Source organism: Sus scrofa, chromosome 18, assembly GCF_000003025.6.
Source record: "Sus scrofa isolate TJ Tabasco breed Duroc chromosome 18, Sscrofa11.1, whole genome shotgun sequence".
NCBI classification, from domain to species: Eukaryota; Metazoa; Chordata; class Mammalia; order Artiodactyla; family Suidae; genus Sus; species Sus scrofa.
This window is the reverse complement of record NC_010460.4, coordinates 43,316,459-43,338,791: the sequence shown is the minus strand read 5'-3', so window position 1 is coordinate 43,338,791 and position 22,333 is coordinate 43,316,459. Positions and strand designations below refer to the sequence as shown.

The 22,333-nt window shown below is 45.2% G+C and overlaps 1 protein-coding gene across 4 annotated transcripts in view; it reads left to right on the top strand.

Annotated features, from left to right (window-relative positions):
* CHN2 (chimerin 2) overlaps positions 1-22,333 on the top strand; it is a 300,407-nt gene that overhangs the window by 170,801 nt on the left and 107,273 nt on the right. For all 4 annotated transcript variants that reach the window (XM_003484050.4, XM_021078571.1, XM_021078572.1 and 1 more), the window contains exons 4-6: positions 10,050-10,081; positions 14,481-14,594; positions 16,338-16,623. In XM_003484050.4, the coding sequence (XP_003484098.1) occupies positions 10,050-10,081; positions 14,481-14,594; positions 16,338-16,623 (432 nt within the window). The remainder of the gene's footprint in view (positions 1-10,049; positions 10,082-14,480; positions 14,595-16,337; positions 16,624-22,333) is intronic.

The following is a 22,333-nucleotide window of genomic DNA, read 5'->3' as shown; positions in this document are numbered from 1 at the left end:
AGACAGGTGCCCTTTCTTCAAACAACTCATGTCTAGAGGTCAGAAAGGCCAACAGTCACAATCATGGTGAGGTCTTGGCGGTAACTTAGGCCTTTATAAAGTTCGCAGAGAGTCTAGGAAACTGTACCTAAAGTAGTGGGAGTTGGCCAGGAAAGATTTTTTTCCAAGAGGGCGGTGTTTTACCTGTTATTATTAAGATCAGCAAGATTTTTGCCAGGTTAAGGCATAGACAGGTTGGAGAGCAAGTATTAGAATTCCAGGCAGAGGAAATATTGGGACCAAAGAATGGCCAAAGTCTATGAGCAACCAACGTGTGTTTCAGAAACTACAAGGTGTTCTGTGCTAGGAACTTAAACAATTGGGTGGAACAAGAGTTTATGTGCTAAGGACTGTCAGCTGAAGAAAATGCACATCCCAAAAGTTGAGAATTATGTGGGATTTCTTGTTTTTGTCTTTTTAGGGCTACATCCATGGTATATGGAGGTTACCAGGCTAGGAGTCGAATCAGAGCTGTAGCCGCCAGCCTACGCCGCAGCCACAGCAACATCAGATCCAAGCCACATCTGTGGCTTACACTACAGCTCATGGCAACACCAGATCCTTAACCCATTGAGTGAAGCCAGGGATTGAACTTGCGTCCTCATGAATACTAGTCAGATTCGTTTCCGCTGAGCCACGATGGGAACTCCAAGAATTATGTTTTATACTGACAACTTAAGCCCCTGAGAAAGTCTCTTAGGCAGCTCTGAGGGACAGTTCTGAAGTAAGGGAGGAGCCAGGATACGTAGGAGTTTTTTGGGGGAAAAAAAAAAAAAAAGGCAAGTAGTTAGAACATCAAAAGACTACTGCTAATTAAAAACCAGGAGTTCCCACTGTGGTTCAGTGGGTTAAGAACCCAACTAGTATCCATGAGGATGCGGGTTCAATCCCTGGCCTCACTTAGTGGGTTAAGTATCTGGTATTGCATAAGCTGTGGTGTAGTTCACTGATGAAGCTCAGATCCTGAGTTGCTGTGGCTGCTGTGTAGGCCGGCAGCTGCAGCTCCGATTTGACCCCTAGCCTTAGAACTTGCATATGCCCTAAAAAAATAAAAATAAAGGAAAACCAGACAGCTCGAATTCATGACTTTAGCACTTTTCTATATATGGGAAGAGGCTAGAGTCTGGGCTCAGTGAAATCGTTTCTTTTATATTCACCTTAACTTTCTAGGGCCAGTACCCTGTTTTCTCCATCCTCAATCCTTTTGGGGTGCACCATAGTGGAGGTGGCTACTGTGGCTGATGGCTTGATGGCTGTAACATCCTGTGTTCACTGATGTGGCAGGCAATATTTTTTGGTCTACAAGACATATTCTGGATACACAAGCAAGGCTATGTTGGGAAGATCCTATATGCTGTGCATTCAGTCATTCAGTAGATATGTATTGAGCACCTACTGTGTACCACCTCTGTTCTAGACTCTGGAGATACAACAGTAAGCAAAACACAGACATCTCTTCCCTTGCGTTGTTTCCTTTGAATGGGAGAGATTGGCACAAAGCACACAAGTAGAATATATACATCTCAGATGGTGATAAATGTAGTGGAAAACATATGTGGATATGCCAAGGAGAGGAGGTGCCACTTTTAAGCAGGATAGTCTGGAAAGGCCCCTCTATGTCGTATGGTTTTGACCACGTGGCAGTGGGGAGCCAGTGAAGACTTTGGAGCAGAGAATAACATGATGAGATTTGCATTTTCTGTCCTCAGTGCGAAAGACAATGGAGGATGATTAAAGTGCAGACAGGTAGATCCGTAAAAAAAGACAATTTCAGTGGTCCAGGTGGATAGACAGTGCCGTGAACATGGGGAGAGAAAGAGAGAGATACCGCTTCAAGAGCAATTGGAGAAATTATATACAATGGTCAGGACTCGGTGACAAGTGGGGTTGGGAAGGAAGAAGGAATCTGGCTCAGGCACTAGAGGGCAGGGGTGGAGGGTGCTGCCCTGGATCGAACTAGTCACAGGGATGGGAGTGAAGGGAGGTGAGCGTCCAAGGTGATGGACAGACCTTCCTGTAACAGGCAGCTGACCCTGTCTGCTGAATGGGCAGGTTGAGGGGTTTAACCCGTGGAGATCAACCCACCTACCCAGCAGCGTCAGCATTTTCTGCGAGTGCATCATCTCTCTTGTTCCCCGGACAGTTTCCCCTCCTCTTGGTGTAGGAGAAGGTTCTGGGCTCTGGTGTCAGTCAGGTGTTCCTTTTGATTTCCTCTCCATGCTTCTGAGTGATGTGATCACAGGGGGCTTCTTCCGTCATCTGGGCCCTGGGAATGTCAGTCTGTACATGATGTGCCTGTTAGCAGAACTGGAGCCCACACTGAAGGCACCTGTTGCATCTTGGCTCCTTCTCTGCTCCTCCGGGCCCCGCACTCAGTGAGGTTCTGGGTCAGGGTTCCTAAGTCTCAACCTGGAGGGAACCAGAACCAGGAATGAAGGGCTGAATGTGCAAGGTGTGCGAATTTGTCTGAGTCTGCGCGCAATTGCCCTTCTCAACCGCAGCATCACAGACATTTGCGGGTGGGCTGTCCTGTGAACTGAAGGATTTTACCACCATCCCTGGACTCTCCCCCCACCAGGTGCCAGTAGTACACTCCTCCCAGTCATGACAATCGAACTGTCTCCAAACATTGTCAAGTATCCCCGGGAATAAAAACAACCCCCCTCTTCCCAGTTGAGAAACCACCCGTCTAAGAAAAGTCTTTTACTTTTTTTTTTCTTTTTTTTGTGTGTGTCTTTTTAGGGCGGCATATGGAGATTCCCACAGCTCATGGTAATACTGGATCCCTAACCCACTGACCAAGGCCAGGGATCGAACCAAATCCTCATGGATGCTATTCGGGTTCAGTAACCGCTGAGCCACGACAGGAACTCCAAGTCTTTTACTTTTAATTTGTTCTAATATTATCACTAATTCTTTTTCTCTTTGTTTTTTGTCTTTTTAGGGATGCACTCACAGCATACGGAAGTTCCCAGGCTAGGAGTCAAATTGGAGCTGCCGGTCTACACCACAGCCACAGCAATGCCAGATCTGAGCATATCTGTGACCTACACTACAGCTCACGGCAACATCGGATCCTTAACCCATTGAGCCAGGCCAGGGCTCGAACCCATGTCCTCATGGATACTAGCAAGGTTTGTTACCACTGAGCCATGGTGGGAACTCCCTTATCACTAATTTTTGAATCATACCTCCTAGAAAATTACAGCGGGGGGAAGAAGGCAGAAAAAAAAGCAAATGAAAGGGAGTTGGTTTGGCCCTGAGCATCTTAACTGATACTGGGGTATCTGTCAGTTAGCAGAATGTGTAGAGCCAGTTACTAAGGCTCCTGACTAGTGGGTACTTACATAACTTAGCAAAACCATTGGTCATCTTTTAAGGAGGTTTATTCAGAAAGACTGGCCAGGATTTTTTTTTTTTTTTGGCTTCTTAGGGTCACACTCATGGCATATGGAGGTTCCCAGGCTAGGGGTCAAATCAGAGCTACAGCTGCTGGCCTGCACTACAGCCATAGCAACGCAGGATCCGAGCCGTGTCTTTGACCTACACCACAGCTCATGGCAACGCCGGATCCTTAACCCACTGAGCGAGGCCAGAGATCGAACCCACGACCTCATGGTTCCTAGTTGGATTCATTTCTGCTGCGCCACAGTGAGAATTCCTTTTTTTAAAAAAATACACTCTAACCAAGACAGAAAGGAATTCACCTCGCCAGCACCCCCAACAGTATCTTGGAAGGGGTTAAAGTAATGCCATGAGGAAAATGAAGGAAAAGAAATGGAGGATTTCAGGTTGGATCACTTGTCATTCTGTACGAGGCAATGTGACCACAAGAATGCCAACTTCAGTACTTGCGTTTTCTTTCTCTCCCTTTCAGTAGAGATCTTTGATTTCTAATTCAAAGGGAATTATCCATATTTATTTTTTTCTGGATGAACTTGTCCCAGTATCACCAATACAAACCTCCCCATCAAAAGCCTTTTCCCCACACTGGATCTGTATCTCCGAGAATCTAAGACTCTAGCTGCCCTGTGTAGGGAGTTGCTAAATTGGGTTTTTAAATTATTTCAATTAAGCAAAAACTTAACACACACCAGCTGCTGAGGGATTATGAAAGCTTTGTTTTTTCAATAATTGGAAACCTTGTTTACAGGGGACTCACAATATTCTTTAAATGTCTTTGTGTTGAATAGGAAAAGAACTTGTGTTTATCTAGGCGATGATAATCTGACTATAAAGCTAACTCATTTAAGGATTATGCTTCCCGTCTCTCACGATGCAGCTGTCACCCTACTGTTCTTTCAAGCTTTGCAAAATGCTGGGAATTCTTCCTTAACAGGAGAAGAAGAAATTGGAAAAACAAACCAGGTAGTTTGGACTCCATCTAATTCTGAATCATGGGGAAATAGTTGAGAGACCCAAAACATCACCACATCTAGGCAAATTTACTATAAGATCTCACTTGTTCACTCATTGTCAGAATGCAGTTCATTCCAAGGAGATTTTAAGGTGTGCAGTGCTGGCCAAGAAAAATCAAGGACAACTCAGATAATTCTGTGTTTAACCAAACTGTAGAATTTGGATAGCCAATGAAGGCACCAGTGTTGACTGGCATCCACTCTGGAGGAGCTGGGAGGTGAAAGGTAGGCGTGCTGAGCCCTAAGCCACTTACTCCATCTGTGACCTCAAGCTCGTTCAGGGGCTTTCTGAAAAATAATTGCACTCACTTCCCTCATACGGTTGTTTGGAGGCTTAAATGAGATAAACATGTGAAACCCCATGACAGTTCCTGGTGCGAAACAGCCACTCCATAAATGCCAGCCTATTACCACAATGTTCCGAGCCTCTCGCCATTTTCACATGCATTATCTCATCCAATCTTTGAAACAGCTTTATTAAAACAGTACATTTTGGGACATTCTCGTCGTGGCTCAGCCGTAATGAACCCAACTAGTACCCATGAGGATGCGGGTTCAATCCCTGGCCTCGCTCAGTGGGTTAAGGATCGGGCATTGCCATGAGCTGTGGTGTAGGGCGCAGACACAGCTCGGGTCCCACGTTGCTGTGGCTGTGGCATAGGCCACCAGCTGTAGCTCCAATTCGACCAATAACCTGGGAACTTCCATATGCCATGGGTGCGGACCCTCAAAGACAAAAAAGTACATTTTTATAACTCCAGTTTTATTGAAAATGGAGGGAAATGAGATGCAAAGAAGTGTAATAACCTACTCAGGGTCACACAGCAAATGAAGTGACAGCGGGGCTCTGGGTTCATAATCTTTGGCTCATTCTGCAAACATTTAATGAGTACAGGCACCCTTTGCTCTCAGAACAATCACTCTGAAAATTTGCTATAACAGCTTAGCAAAGGTTGAAGCCAACGTCATTCTCGTAGTTAAGAACCTGCTGTCACAAGTTCTCCTACGTGCGATGGCGTCTCAGACTTTAATGCGTATCTGACTCCTCTTCAAAATACAGATGCGGTGTTTTTCACAAGCTCCAAGGTGAGGCCATGCTGCTGGTCCCCAGATCACACTTTGAGCAGCAGAAAAGCTGGCTGATGGAAGGGGAGCGCCTCTCAGACCTCAGAATCCTCCTGATCAGCCTCCTGTTTAAACATATCGCACCTTATACCCATAAAGCTCCCCACTCTTCCCCTCAGGGTTCAGCCCCCTCAGTATTTATTTAGTCCGGGTACCTGAGGTCTCGTTTAGATTGTATCTTTCAAATCTTTGGCAATATTATTACCTCGTTGTTTATTTTTGTTAGAGAATCTACTCAGTATAGAGGGTTAATGAAATTCCTGTTCCGCTCAGCTGTGTGCTCAGAGTATGTTGGGGATGCTTGTTCTAAAATACCTTCAGAACAAGTCACAGTGCAGATCTTATTACCTTAGGATCATGCCTCATTTTTGTCGCAAATCTGTTTCCCAGTTGGATCACTCACCCTGTTTCCTGAATTTGGCTGTCTGAATAACTTCTGCCTCTTTGTCATAATAACATCCACTCTCAAAAAAAAAAAAAAAAAAAAAAAGATGTATGTTTCTATTTCCCAGTGATTCTAGCACTTTAGTGTATGCTTCCGTATCATCTAGGGGATCTTGATTAAATAACGCGTCGAAGCCCTACCCTCAGTCTTTCTGATTCAGTTCATCTGAGGAAGAGATCAGGACTCTGTCTTTAACAAGCATCCCGAAGTGTTTGTTTTGAGGGACCAGACCACACTTCAAGAAATGCTGCTGTTAAGTATATTCAAGAGAAAGGGTAGCAATGCTTAAGGCAGTTCCAAAAGAGGAAGACCAAAATGCCGTGAGCAGGGAGTTCCTGTCATGGCTCGGGGGTGAGCGAATCTGACTCGCATCCATGAGGATGCAGGTTCGATCCCTGGCGGCCTCGCTCAGTGGGATAAGGGTCCCGCATTGCTGTGGCTGTGGTGTAGGCCAACAGCTATAGCTCCGATTCAACCCCTAGCCTGGGAACCTCCATATGCTTCTGGTGTGGCCCTAAAAAGCAAAAAAAAAAAAAAAAAAAAAAAGTTGTGATCAACAGTGACTTCAAAAGCGTGTGTTACCCACCGTGGGGAGTCTTCTAATGTAGATGATGCTTATTTAGAATAGGGTGTTCAGTTATATTTTAAAAAAGGATCAGCTACCATTTTGCACGGTCACGCCACGTACATCAGAGTCACCTGTGTCTTGGGGAAGGACCCATTTTTGGTGTTTGCTCACCTGTCTGCTTGGTGTCCTCCTTCTGTGAAGAAAGATGTTCATTGCAGAAACAGGTGGATCCTCAAAGGATGCAGTATTGGAAGATCGAGCAGTATGTTCTCAAATCACTGTGGATTTTTTTTCCCTAAAATGTTTGGGCTTCTTTCACTTCTTGGAGGTGGACCCCTAAAGCCCAGAGCAGGCATTGCAGATCCGATCTCTGTGCGTCCTGTCCTCGGTGACTGTCTTCGCCTGAGTGACGGGTGTCCTGGGATAATCACAGTAGCAGGGAAGATGCTGAACCGACGTTCCGTCATGTTAGGATGTTGCATATTTGTTCCTTCCTGAATCCACATAACTACCTAAATCAGGCCTCCATTGTTTTTCAAGTTGCCTGACAGTTCTCAATAAGAATGCAAGAACTTCTGAGCTGCCTTACTTCTTATTAGTCAGTTGTCTTGTGTCTCACTCACTGAAGAGAATCTCCTACACCTGGAAATTGAAATTCAATGCTATGGATCCTTTAATAAAACAAATCTGCATTTTGCAGGTGCACTCCAATGCCATCAGTGTCTATTGAGGAACCGAGCTTGGGGACAGAGTCAGGCTCCTTTAAGGCAAGACTAGATCACAGGGTAGAGGTTACTAGAGTCAAGTCCCTTCTCCCTTGGAGCCCTGATGTCAGCCCACTGTGCTTTTTTCTGGATCTGAGGATCCAATATTGTCCACCTCTAAAAAATAGATGTTCTGTGATCTTCCTGAGGTCATTTAACTTAGATAAAGCTTTCGACTGGTTAAAAGCTTAGTGAACTGTGGAAAGACTATATTTAGACTCCTCTGAGCAAAAAGTTTAGGAAAAGGAAAGGTGATGTATTTTTTCATGCCAGCCATTCTCTCTCTAACAAGGACAGCTATGTTTCTTTAAGAGCTACAGAGACAACACCGGGAAGAGAGATTGACTCAGATTACTACCAAAACAGCCTGGACGGTGGGAGCAGCGATCAGATGGCTGCCCACATCCGCTGTCTTCACCCTCTCTTCCTTCCTTCCACCTTTCCTCTCCCCCTATATAGAGTTGCCAGATTTAGAATAAAATAAATAATAAGAGGATGCCTAGGTCAATTTGAATTTCAGATAGACAAAGAATAATATTTTAGTAAACGTTTCGTGCAATATTTGGGAGCTGTTCCATGGCTCTATTCCATGTGTCGTCTTTCCCACACAATTCAGAGCTCTTGTTTTATTTTCTTGTGGTTTTCATCTGCAGATTTGTCCCTCTCTTGGACCAAAGGGTCCTGTAGGCAGGATCTTACTTGGTATTCGCCAAGGCAGCAGAAATATTGACTTCCCTATCTGGGGGGGTCCTATGTTAGATACTTCAAGTGTTTCCTCCGATTGCAAGTACAGAACACACCTGAGCTCCTTCTGCCTTTCCTCTCATACCATCACAAACAATGACAGGGCTGAGCATGGACTTCTTAACATGAGCGTGCCCTATATTTTTACGATGGATGGATGCACTGAAAGCAAGTTGTTGTCTTCTTAGGAGTCAATGAAATTAACTACGTTCATGCACACCAGGGATTAGTAGTAAACTCTATCTACCATAGCTGTCCATCTGGGAAGTTAGATTAATTACTCTTCTCTTTTGGCAACATAAGAGAATGGAGGAAGGGAATGGGGTTGGGAGTTACACCCAGATTTACAAACATGTGTTATGGCTCAACCAAAAAGATGGAAATACAATTGTTCTGATAAACAGGGAGTCATTTCGAAATGCAAAATATTGATGGAGAGATATCCTGCCCATTATATGTTGTCTGCTTCCGTCAGCTTTGCCAGGTCTGCGTTCCCCCCAGGGCATGGTGGTGTTGCAGGCACAGATCTACAGCATCATGAGAGTAAGAAAGAACTTTGAAAGCCAACAGAATGCTGTAGATGACAAATGTTCGGTTTGCATCCAAAAGCTTTCCAGAATGTGGAGTAAAGGCACATGTCAGGTGTCCGGCGCCCTTGTGCACACTTCGTGCTTCCATTCGTGTTATTTAGATCTTCCTCTGTAAATGGCACTGCGCAGGCTCCGTACCTTAGTGATTAAGACTGATGAATGCTCCTCTTGGTTCAGGGCTTTTCAAGGGTAAAAGGCACAGAAGAGTGAACACACTTAGAAGGGTCTGGATGATTCGTCTTATGCCAGCTCGCCTTGTCCAAGGCAGGCTTGTGAAGTTGGTCCTCCGAGCCTCGGCTTTCCATCTTAACCGCTTTCCTCTGGTCCGTGGCTTCTACTGCACATTCAGGTCCCCTGCAACCTTTGGAGGGTAGAGGGAGACCCGGAAATTGCCTTCAAATCCCACCATGGTGCCCTGCTGAGAAAACTGCCCACTTGACTGTGGACAGAAATGACTGTCAATGAAATAGATGCCTGGCTCATATTCTACTCCAGTAAACAAACACGGACTTGCTGTCATCACCATCAGTGAAAATCCGTAACTTCCTGTGACTCTACATATTTTCAGTGTCCCTGGGGTCAGAGTAGAAGAAGGAAAGTGGAACATGGGCATTCACGTGAATTTCCCACCAACTCCAACACCTTGAACATTTAAAAAAAAAAAAAGTTCTCATGAAAGTAGATGGTCATGCCTATGTGGTAAAAATCCAATGTGATAACCCCAAGGCTCAAGATGCGATTGAAAAATCTTTTGCTGGAATGTTTGTGATTTTTAGTCAACTCGTAAATCATACATCTTGTACCTCTGGTGTTAAGTGCATTTCAGCCCATTAGCCATTTGTTAAAGGAAAAAAAAAAAAAAAGAATGTTAGAGTATTGATTTTATCTGGAGAGAGACCAAATTAAACTCCTTTTTTTATCCAGGTACACCCCCCCCGTTTTTATTATAAATAAATAATGAAACTATTCAATAAAGATTGAAATAAACATTCACTTTATTCATGCTCAAATATTCATTTTAATCTTCAGGATGAAGCCTTGTAATGCTTTTTATAAATTCCTTAATATTAAAATAAGCATCACTTTGTTTCCCATGAACATTTTTTTATTGGGTGATAGAATTTGGGGGAGGAATGAGCCTTATCAGTAAAGAAATACGGCTATTCTGGATCATTTTTACTCAAGATAGCGGAATGTGTTGGTTAACTCCAGAGTTTCTTGGATCTATGATTTGATGAGTAAAAACTGTAATGAAATCACTCCCAGGACTCTAGCTCTATTTATTTGAATGGCATTTTTATCTACCTGCTTTGAATTCAAATGCGTTATTAATATTTTTCTTCTTTTTTAATATAGGTGGAAAACAGACCAAAATATTATGGAAGAGAGTATGTATTACACTATTCACTGTTTTAATAATGTAATAAGTAGTCACCTTATATGTCATTTAAATATTAAAGTTTTTCCAATATGTGGTCTTCATCAAATGTCCATTGTGCAAGAGTTTAATAATAAGGATAAATGCAATCAGATTCTTTTGTACTGAGTTGGCTTACAATATTCAGGTGCTTGGCTTCCATGAATGTGGGAGGGAGGCTCTCCTGCTATATAGTCAGTTCTCTTCCCAAAGCAGCCACTGAGGGCCTGGCAAGTATTTGAAATGGAAGGCAGAATTTCCCATAGTTGTGGCTCAGTCAGTGTTTCATTTCACTTTCTACCACAATCCTCTATCAACAGCTAGGGTGTCAAAGATGGGAAACTGAGGCTGTATGCCTTACTTTCACAGACCTCAGTCAACGGGACCCTCAAGAAAGGCACCCCAGTTCCTCGCAGTCTCCTAAAACCTAAAGGATGACTTCTCTATTAGCCACGTTGCCTTAATACCATCATGATTTCTCTCCATTTTCCTCTTAATTTTAACTCTTGATTTACTTTCTCAGAAACCTACCGTAGGGCCAGTACACATTACCGTAAGAATAACTGGCAGTCTCAGGCTGTGGCGGGTACACCAGCTCACAAAGGGCAGAACCACCTGGGAAGGGGGAAGGGGAGCAGGTGCGCAATTCACTTTTCTTCCCACGTCCAACCTGGAGGCATTATAAGGCACAGTCTCTTTCAAGGTCACCTCCCAAGCCCTCCCCACCAGTCTAAAACCTTCCTCTATTCCCTTACCCATCAGAGCTTCATTTTCATGATTAATGAGCCTCTTACTTGTCCCAGCCCAGCAGCCACTTCTGATTTCCACAGCTGCATTTCTGCACCTTCCTCTTGGGCCTTAGGAACTCAGCCAGGGGCTCTGGAAGACCCGCCTGGACCCCTGGCCTCCTTGCTCTTTCACTCCCGTGCCCCCAGTGTTTAACCTGGTGGTAGTTTGACTGTTTTTTCTTCAACATGTACTGATTTGGATTTTGCTCGCAGAGAACACAATTAATTAAAAAAGAAAAAATGGGAGTTCCCTTGTGGCTCAGCAGGTTAAGGACCTTGCTGTTGTCAATGCTGTGGTCTGGTTACAGCTGTGGCATGGGTTCCATCCCTGACCCAGGAACTTCTGCATACCATGGGTGTGGAAAAAAAAAAGATAAAATGAAAACCTATCATATACTTCTCGAATAGAGCACTTTTGTACATGAATTCCAAAAGGAACTGTTTATTGTGTCTTTTCCTTTTTTCCATAAGCCTCTAGTTCTCACCCTCTAAACTCCAATTCACATAAACTATATAGCAAGAGAAGACCAGAGAAAGATTTTCTTTTCTTTTCTTTCTTTCTTTCTTTTTTTTTTTTTTTTTTTTTTTTTTGTCTTTTTGCCATTTTTTGTCTTGCCGCTCCCATGGCATATGGAGGTTCCCAGGCTAGGGGTCGAATCGGAGCTGTAGCCACTGGACTATGCCACAGCCACAGCAACGCAGGATCCAGGCCACATCTGCAACCTACGCTACAGCTCATGGCAACGCTGGATCCCTAACCCACTGAGCAAGGCCAGGGATCGAACCCGCAACCTCATGGTTCCTAGTCGTATTCTTTAACCACTGAGCCATGACGGGAACTCCGAAAGATTTTCCTACCCACAAAAAAGGAATGCTTTGTATTAGAGGAAAATTAGCTTTATTTTAAAAATTTTAATGATTTTTATTTTTCCATTATAGTTGGTTTATAGTGTTCTGTCACTTTTCTATTGTACAGCAAAGTGACCTAATCACACATATATACACATTCTTTTTCTCACATTATCCTCCGTCATGCTCCATCCTAAGTGACTAGATACAGTTCCCAGTGCTATACAGCAGGATCTCATTGCTTATCCATTCCAAAGAGGAAAATTAGCTTTCAAACTTCAGATTCTGTGTTTTCTTTTCTTTTTTTAAAAAAAGAAAGGTTTTTTGGCTTCATTCAAAAAGGAATATATGCTCTATTCCAGAAACATATATGTGTATTTTTTCTCGAGAAAGAATCACGAGAAAGTGTGGCAATGGCCATCTTTAGGGAAAGGGAATTTTTATTTCTCTGCTGTTAATCTTTTTATTTGTTTTGTGCCTTTTAACTTTCGAATTTTGAATTTTCCCACTGTGTGTAAGCATTACTTTTGTTCTTAAAAAGCAAATCAATTAATACCTGCTAATGCGGGGGAATTAGAACATAGAGGAATCTGCAAGATGGAAAACACCCTAGCCCCCCATGAAAGAGGCACTTTTGTTAACTTCTTCTCTCCGCCTCTTCCCTTCCAGTCTTTTGTCTTTTCTTTTGGAAAAGTTGGGATCGTAAGAGGGACAGATCATGGGTGCTTTTAAATCCATGTCCGCACTGGGTGATGAGCCACTCGCTGGGTCTTCACGTGCACAAAACCGTCATTTTCTTCTTTTGAACAATTGAATTTGACGTAGTTCTTGACACTGCGTCTGCTGCTGGCCATCCCCTCAACACGCCCATTCAAGGGAGTTCTGACCCAGCTGCTTTCCGGTTGACGGCCTGTTTGGGACAGTCCTCCTCCTGTTTTTCCTGCCCTGGGTCAGGGGGGGTCAGGTTTCTGTGCCCTCCTCCGTGGGTCCTCTCCCTCTCTTCCTGCTGTGGTCACCCCCTGTCCTGCCCTGTCAGGTGTCTCTTCAACATCTCAGCCTCAAGGCTCTTGTGGCACCAGCTTTTGTCCTTTCTGACCCTGCTGTGGGAAACTGTCCATTGCCTTCAGCCTTTCTACCCTCCCTGCCCACCACTCACACACTCACACACACACACACACACACACACACACACACAGAAACACTCTCACTGGCCTCGAGTCTGCACGGCAGCCCTCGGGTCTTTGCTCAGACCATCTGTCCAGCCGCAGCTCTTGCTGCAGAGGTTTCCCCACCTCCCACCCAGACCCGCATAGGCTGGGCTCTGGCCAGATTTCTCCCAGTCTCCCTCTTGAAAGAACCAGGGACACTGGTCTGGTCTCCTTGGGGACTTTTACATTATGGTACATTCAGCTTCACCCCAGAAAAGCGCTGCTCCAAGGTTTCCACATGTTGATTGTCTAGATTTAAAACCAAAATGCGGGAAGCCAGGCACACCCCTTCCCCAAGCTCTCCCTGCCCAAGCCTTTGGAGACTCGATTTGATGCTCAAAGATGCTCAAAGCCAGAGTGTCTGGCCAGGCTGCCCTAGGACTGCGACTTTGGCTTGCAAGGCCTAGTTGTTAAAAGTAGAAGAGAATTAGGACATAAGTATTGTGACAGGTATTTTTTTCCAAAATGTTAGCCTGCATATGTCTGCTAACAATCTTCGCCTTCCTGTTGTGGGGGCGGGTGGAGACAACATTTGTCATGTGGCCAACTTCCTCCCTCACCTCCCTGCTTCCAGGAAGCTAAAAGGGGATTCTCTGTACAGACATTTCCCCTCTAATTTATTCCTCCAAATTCTCTAAGATCGGGTAATCCCAGAAAGAGGCTGCTGTTCCCTCTCCGGGGAACCTGGGCCCCTTGGCACTGGCCTCGCGCCCAGCCCAGCTCCCACCTTTCGCCGAGACACAGATTGATGAAATCTCTGATAAGAGGCGTGAGCAGCTGTCTTTGCTGGAGGGCCGTGGAGCGCGGGCTGGTTGTCTGCCCCTCACTCTGGTCCTGGCCTCTTCCCTCCTGGCATCACTGTCCGCTCTCTAGGGCTCCACAGCAAAGCAGTCATTGGCTAAACATGCAATTCCATTGCATTTTCTACACGCACGTGTATTACTTTTAAAACTTAACCATTAGCTTTAAAAGAAACATCGGTAGCTTTCTCAAACATATCCCTAAGCAATTGCTCCCAAAGTGTAAAGAAATGGAAGCCTCTTCATTACTGCGGGATCTTCTTCCCAGAGAATGAGCCTCTAAAATGAACAACACCCCACACCCAGCGTAAGCAGGGTGATCATAAGCAAGTGCTCATTTGCTATCAGGATAATCCAGAGCTGTGTTTGAGCAGAGAGCTGAAGTAGTGATTGCTCTTTTGTGATTCCCCATGGCTAAAAAGGGAGTTACAACCTGGCTTTGGGTTGCTACTTTAATTTTCAGCTTGTGAACAAAGACAATAGTAGAAAGCCAGGTGGACTGGGTGTTCTTTTTGTTTTGCTTACATGAAAGCTCAGGATCCGTTTGGGTGCATGCCGGGAGGTAGCCCCAAGCCCATCTTGAAGCACACGGTAGGCGCCCCTCTTCATTGAAGCAGGGAGTTCTAGATGTCAGGTGGCCCCCGCTGTCTTTTGTAACCAGCTCTTTGTGGTCCATACTTGGTATGGGGTCTGTTCAGAACAAAGACGGTCTTGTCTCTCCGCAGGTTTCATGGAATCATCTCCCGAGAGCAGGCAGATGAACTTCTTGGAGGCGTGGAGGGTGCCTACATTCTTAGAGAAAGCCAGCGCCAGCCAGGATGCTACACGTTAGCGCTAAGGTGAGCCCCATTCCATCCCCTGTTGCACCTGCTTTACCAGAGACTTTCCTTTTCCCCCGTTTGTCTTATTGCCGTAAAATATACATAACATACAATGTTTCATTTTAATCATTTTTAAGGGTAGGATGCAGCAGCATTAAGTACCTTCTCAATGTCATGTAACCAGCAGCTCTATCCATTTCCAGAACTTTGTCATCATCCCCAACAAAGCCTCTGTACCGTTAATCATTCGCTCCCCACTCCCCCTTAATTATTTTGTTATTTCACTTTGTATACAAAGCAGCCAGCAGCATAGGAGAGGCTTATGCATTTCCTGAGCTACAGGTGTTATCACCTGATGGACACTGAGGCTCTGTGTATGCATATGTGATATTCTTTGGGGAACTGTCTGCAAAGTTAGTGTTCCTTTAGCTACTTCTGCCTGAAACATCAAGCCAGCTGATTGAGACACACCTCTGTCTCCCTTAGCCGCTGTCAAAAGTCTTCACCTCACACTGTGCATGTGTGCCTAGACAGACGTGCACTTTGCCCACAGGTCCCCTCAGGGATCACAATGACCCACAGAGCTCCCAGGGGTGGGTGTGACACTCTATGCCGGCGAGCCACAGGAGCAGAGTGCTCACGAAATCACAGTTTGGGAAATCACAGCACCCAAAAGGCCTTGCATTTCGGGCACGTGCCTAACCTGGATTAAATATTTCACATCTTTTGATCCTCGTGGCCGTCCTGAAAGGTTTGCAGAAGATTCTCAGTTTCAGAATGGGATTGTCTTCCAGAAGTTCATTTCTGGACTCTTTGGAATGAGGAAGATCTTTCTCCATGAAAAGAAATGGTATCAAAGGAAACACTTCCCAGGTCAACCAATAGAGATGTCTTCAACCCACCATATCTTGGGGTTGTGACTGTGGAAAGATAGATGCTTTCCAGGTTGCAAACAGGGCCGGCCAGGACCTCTTCAGTGAGGTCGTTGTGAGTGAGCACTTCCAGAGCAGCAAGTGTGTGCTCCAGGTGTGCAAAGTGTTTCCCCATCTTCCTCGCACCCCAGCATCAGGAGCCAACCAGCCTAATGGGGAACCACATGGGGCCTGGCAGATACAGGACCTTGGACAAGAGGAGACAGTCAGTACTAAAGGGACAGCACCCTAATGATGAGGTCCCCGTGATGCTGGCACTGGCGCTCAAGCAGGGAGCTCCACACAGCTCCCCTGTTTCCCTTCTGCCGACTGAGGTGGAAGGCAGGAGATGCTCTGCTGATGATGGTCAAGGATGTAATCATGAAAGGACATCAGGACCCGTGGTGACAGCTTCCTTTGGAGAGATGATTGCCTGGGGTGGGGGAGGGGGCATTAAGACATTTTCTGCAGAAGATCTTTGTAAATCTGGCAGTACCCTCTGACTTTTACAAATGAGAAGGATGACGACCCAATGGTTTTTACTGATTACTGGGACCAAATGACACCATATGACGGGCTGGACTTAAACCCACCTTTGCCTCTTTCTGAGAGTACATAGCCTCAAGCAGGTACCCCAGCTCTTCGTGTCTCAGTAGCCTCAGCTGTCACACAGGGATAATGATTGCACCTGTCTCAAAGGGTCTCCACAATAACGATGGGGCGGGGGAATCATGTCACGTGCTTAGCCCCGTGCCTGGCATTCAGTACATGCCCAAGAAGTGTTAGCTGCCCTTGTCATTCGCTGGCCTGACTTGTGACACTCTTGTGATCTCTCCCTCCTCCTGGGCAGGTTTGGAAACCAGACCTTAAACTACAGGCTCTTCTATGATGGAAAACACTTTGTGGGCGAGAAGAGGTTTGAATCGATTCACGATCTGGTCACAGATGGCTTGATAACACTGTACATAGAAACAAAAGCTTCTGAATACATTTCCAAAATGACAACAAACCCCATCTATGAACACATTGGCTATGCCACTTTGCTCAGAGAAAAAGTCTCCCGGAGACTAAGCAGGTCTAAAAATGAATCAAGAAAAGCCAACGTCACCAACGAAGAGCACGCAGCAGTTGAAAAGGTAAGCAGGCCGCCTCTGGGGCAAGAACAGTCTGTTTTTAGCCTCTGCTGAAATGCGGGGTGATTAATTTATATGCGATTTGCCAACATGTTGGAGGAGACCCTCTCCCACCGAGAGCAGTTTAGAAGTTTTGTGCCAGAAAGGACTTTGGAAGTCTTTCAGTTCAACCCCCTCCCTTTACAGATGAGCACACTGGGGTCCAGAAATTTTCAGTGATTTGTCCAAATGCCTATAGTAAGAGCCAAGACTTCCACGAATGATGATCTGTGCATTTATTTGGAGTTAGAAAGGGAAAAAAAAGCATTAATGTTTTCTGATGAAAATAGTTAACTTTTCTTTATTGCCATTTGAGGCGTTACTGCTCCATCTCCAGTCCCGCCTGGCCAAATACGCAGTGTTCGCATTTGCTCCTCTTAGGACTGGGTGACCGTCCATGATCCACAAGTCAGCTGTTTCTTGAATCTAGTCTTATCTGGGTAACAGATTTTACTGGCTGATATGGGGGCATTAGCACTGGTGACGGCTCTCTCTGAGAGGTCTGGGAAGACAGGCTGTCCTTTGCCCCAAAGGAAGAGTTATTATGCCTCGCCAAGGATTAGAAATTCCTAAGTGGGCGACATTCAAGCTGGGGGCGTCGTGGCAGGATGTGGCAAGGAAGATCTGATTTTCCTCTCCAGTAAGTTGCTGTTTATTTGAAAGACACCACCGCAGTTTGCTAGCAGATTTTTTGGATGGGCCCCTTCAGGAACCATCTGCTTTGCCTGGTCCTACCCGTTTCCCATTGAAAGAAAGTGACAGCCAGCCATGCCAGTCTGCCCCCACTGAGTCTACTGAGCCCAGCTTCTAAGGCAAGCTTGCACTGGGGCAGATAGAAACAAGCGGGCCGAGCACGGCTCCTTCTGGTGGTTGCTAATCCTTAATTAAACCGGAATGGCCCCCCTCCCCGGGGGAGGGTTGTTTGGTGTTAGCAGAAAGCAAAGGAACCTCAGGTTGACGGATTGGGCTTCAGCTTTGGCAGCAGTGGGGATGCACCAGAAAGCGCTGAAATGAGAGCAGGGCATGGCGAGCCATCCTGTTGGCAGACAGGGGATGAGCTTAATTGATTTGCTAATTGAGCTTTAGCGCCTAGGAGAACCTTCCTCCGAATCACATCGTTTGAGCAGCTGGCCCATGAAAAAATCATTTGCCATTTTCTTTTTATAACTCCAGAGTCTCCAAAGCACCTGTTTATTTTCTTACAAATAATTGATTTGGAAAATGGTGGGGTTTCTGATTGTTGACATGTCACCAAAAGGGAGAAAGGGTTTGAGTCCCCACTTTCAGAGTTTGTTCCAGTCCAGGTAAAAGCTGTTCCTTAGTCTGTTGGCAAAATCTGTTCAAAAGTCATTTAGAATAGAAAATCTGGAAGCTGACCTTCCCGGCCATGACAAATCAGAAGAGGAGTTGTAAAATAAATCTCTGAAGCGGTGTTTATGTTTCTGAATCAGAGAGTAATGCCACCAAAAAAGGCAATCTGTTACAACCACAGGCAACACACCAGCACATTTCCAGGCAAAGCGATGAGTAGGAAGTAACTCTTGTGTATTTGGGATGCGAGTTTAGATCCTGGAAGTTGGAATTGATATTTGTAGATCTTTGCCCTCCCCCAAGAGGGAGGTTTGGTCACTAGAGACCGCTATTTCTAGGAGAGAGCCCTGTAAGGAAACTCACGCGATGAGATATGTCCTTCTTGTAGCTCATTTTGTATTTATTCATTACATTTAAAATTTGGAGGAAAGTAATAATCAGATTAATAGGTGCCTTGAGTGAGCCACCCAGTAGGCATTTACCTTTTTAGGAGAAGGCAAAAAACACACCGAAGGAGGAAGTTCAAGCTCAGTGAAAGGTTTGACGGACAGGTGTTGGTGGCGCGGATTTCTTGGACACTAACGATGCAGCGTTTGGCTTTCTGAGAGGACACTGAATGCTAGGTCTGGTCACTTGCCGGGAGTCACTCACTTTGTTAGTGGATTGGTTAAGTAACTTCGTACGACCATCTGTCTCTCTCTGACCTGTATTGACAAGTGGAATTATGAAAAGTCCCTCGTCTTGCCAGAAATTCTATTTCCCTTGAGGGCAGGTCAGTTGACTGTTGCCATGGAGGCAGTGACTAGAAAAGAGGTAGCAGAGACTTGAATGGATTGACTGAGAAAGGCCCAAGGCACCTGTCTGCCTCGGTACTGCGGTGCCTTGAAAGTTTTAATGAGTAAAATGGGGTAGGTTTCCCAATATTTTCTCAAATCCAGATGGCCCAGCATTTCACTTTCTAGACTGCTTAAACTTTGTCCACCCATTCATTTTATTGACCATTTCCTAAAGCATCCAGTGAGACTGTGTCACCTGGAAATCCGAGAATATTCACAGGGTTAACTGGGAAAGACATTACCTACCCCGTCAGATTGGACTGGTTTCCAGATTTATCGCCTGTCAAGGTGGTTAGTGGCAAACTTGGTTTTGATAACGGTAGATGAGGTGAGGAATGGGGAGAGTGCAAGAAAAAAAAAGTGTATTTGTTAACCAAAAAGGATGTTTTCTTCATGATTCTTGATATAATAGATATTTAAAACATTTTGATACATACGGGCCACCATTTGGTGGGTTTCATGTAAATGGCCATGCCCAGTCCAATTTCTTTTATGAAATTGACTTCGTAATTTATTCCATAGATGGATTGTCTACTGACCTCCAAAACCAGCACTGTTACCAATGTAAGAATCATAATAGGATTTGACGTTGGCTCAGACATTTGCTGTTCGTAAACAGATTTCACGCATGTGAAATAATTTCCCGTGCTACCCTCAGAACAACTGTGCCAGGTACATAGGGCAGGAATAATTATCCCCATTTTGTTGAAAAAGTCACAATGGCAGGATGAGGAATCACACCCAGACGTCCTAACTCCAAGTTCAAAGCCTCTTAAATCTATGGAGCAGCTGGACCTCATTCTGCTCTGCTTGCTCTTCTTGCTGGAAGCACATACCCTTGCTTTTGAGCATCTGAAGTCAACTGCTGATAAGAATCATCTAATATTTACATGTGTTTTTGAAAATACACTGCTATCAGTAGCTGTAATAACTAAACTATCTTGTAAGGAATATCCTACTCAATCAAACGTATGTGCCAACGATATCTTCAATAGCACATGTTTACAAAGTAAACTTGGCTTGCTGCATTAAATTGCATTTATGCTTTACTGGCTAGAAACCATCCGTACCCTTGATATAAAAACAGCACATTTAAGAATATATTCTAGTTTACCAGTTATTCATTTCACTATTTTTTTATAATAGCACAAGTCAGGAAATAACCTAAATGCCCATCAATTGGGGATTGTTTTGATGAATTTTAGTACACCCACGTGCAAGAATACCGTTCAATCACAGCAAGGAATGAGGGTATTCTCATATGAACTAATTTGAAAAGATTACCCAGAGTTATCAAGTGCAAAAACCAATACAGTATAGTATGTATAATATGGTTTCATCTGTGTGTAGCAGAAAAAAAAGATCTTTACATCTTTTTTTCTTGCAAAATCATAACACATCCCTTGAAGGATGTGAGTATTAGGTTTACACACAGGGACGGGAAGCAGGTCTCTAAGATGTTAGAAGAGTCTTTCCTGCTGCTCTTTCATACACTTTGAATTGTGAACCATTGATAAATGCAGTATCTGATTCAGAAAATTAAATAAGAACAAAAGAATGCATTATGTTCTAAATTCACATACGTGAAAGCAAGCCCTGCGTAAAAACCTCTTCTCTCCCTGACGGATCATGAACCTACACACCAGTTCCAACCCTTTGGACCCAGACTGGTTTCCCATTGCTTCTCACCGGCCCCCTTCCCCAGCCTGATAGCTCCCTTTTTCTTTCATTTCCCTCCTGGATTCTTAACGAAGAGTCTGTGTTTAGCGGCCTGAAGGCTGGGGCAAGAAGCCTGTCCCTGGCGGGTGGCCTCCCTCACCTGCCTGTGGTCCACAGAGGTTCTTAGGCACCCCCCCCCCCAATGTCCTCTGTCTGACGTGCCTTCCCTCTCCTGTGATCTGCCAGTTTCCCTTCACCCTCTAGAGACCAGCGCAGCCTCCTAATAAAACCTGCTGGGACTCCCCAGCTCTCACCCCTCCCATCTAACAACGACCCCAGTGTCTTTTTTCGAAAACGACTCTTCATGGAGGTATAGCTGAGTTTCGGTGTTGTCTTAGTTTCAGGTGTATAGCAAAGTGCCGTGTATATGAGATTCTTCTCCAGTATAGTTTATTATGAGGTATTGACTGTAGGGAGTTCCCACCGTGGCTCAGCGGAAATGAATCTGACTAGGATCCATGAGAATGCAGGTTCCATTCCTGGCCTTGCTCAGTGGGTTAAGGATCCCGCGATGCTATGGCTGTGGTATAGCTTGGGAACCTCCATATGCCGCGGGTGCTGCCCTAAAAAAAACCCAAGATATCGACTGTGGTTCCCCGTGCTATAAGTAGGTCCTTGTTTGTCTGTTTTCTATACAGAGGTATGTAGATGTGAACCCCAAACTCTCAGTTTATCCCTCCCCCACCTTTCCCCTCTGGTAACTGTGTCTTCTGTCTGTAGTCTATTTCTCTTTTGTAAATACATTCATTTGTATCATTCGTTAACCTAGTGATTTGCACATCATCTTTAAGACAATTGAACAAGCTGTGTCTTAGGTAATTGTCTTAATCAGGGGTCCTCAGTGTCCCCCCTCAGGGACCAGCAGCATCCCCATCACCCCAGAGACTGGTTAGAAATGCACTACTGGGTCAGGACCTCTGGGGATGGCACCTGCCAGCTGGTGTGGGACCCAACCTCCGGGTGGCTCTGGTGCACACCCAGGTTTGAGATCTGTGGTTTAGATGCCCTCTCCTCCTCTGCAAGTTGACCGGTTAGAGGCCCAGGTCGCCCCTTTCCGTCCCAGCTCTAAAGCCCAACCCATGAAGGGCTCGGGCAGAGTAAACTCTGATGAATGAATAGATGTTCAAAATGGTACAGACTGCCTCACGCTCACCCCAAGGAACAGTGGATCTCAGGCACACCCAGATGGTGTGACAGTATCCCCCACTGCCTTTTCTGGGGTTCCTCTTGCCCCTCGGCTAAACCCTGACCCACGGTGGCTTCATGAGAAGCTAGAGCCTGCAGGAGGTGGGTCTTGGAGATCATCTCGTGCCTCGCCTTTGTTCTACACAACAGGAAACTGAGGCACCCAGCTCATTTGTCTGGAGTATTTCAAGGACATCTAGAGGTCATGGAGGCTTGGATAGGGGGAAAAAAAAAAGCTTTAAAGTAACCTGCCACTTAGAAGTTCTCTTAAAGTTAAGATCTTTGAGGAGCACAAGTTATATGCTCCTCAAAGATCTTATAGCACAGGTTATAGCACCTGTGTGAACGATTGAAAAGTGAAAGATGAATTCAGATTTCTGTTGGTCTCAAAGAGGTCCCAGCAGTCGGAGCCCAGCAGGAAATAGAAGACGCCTTCAATGGGATTTTGAAGAGAGTCTGATTAATAAGGGCTCTTTCCCAGGGACTGGTGATGGCAGGAGCTGTTACCTGCCCAGTGCCGAAGGGACTCGGGCCAGGCACTGTGCCTGGAGTCTGATGAGAGAGCTGGCATGGAGACCCCTGTAGGAGGGGACTGCCACAGAAGGGGGTGCCACAGGAGAGGG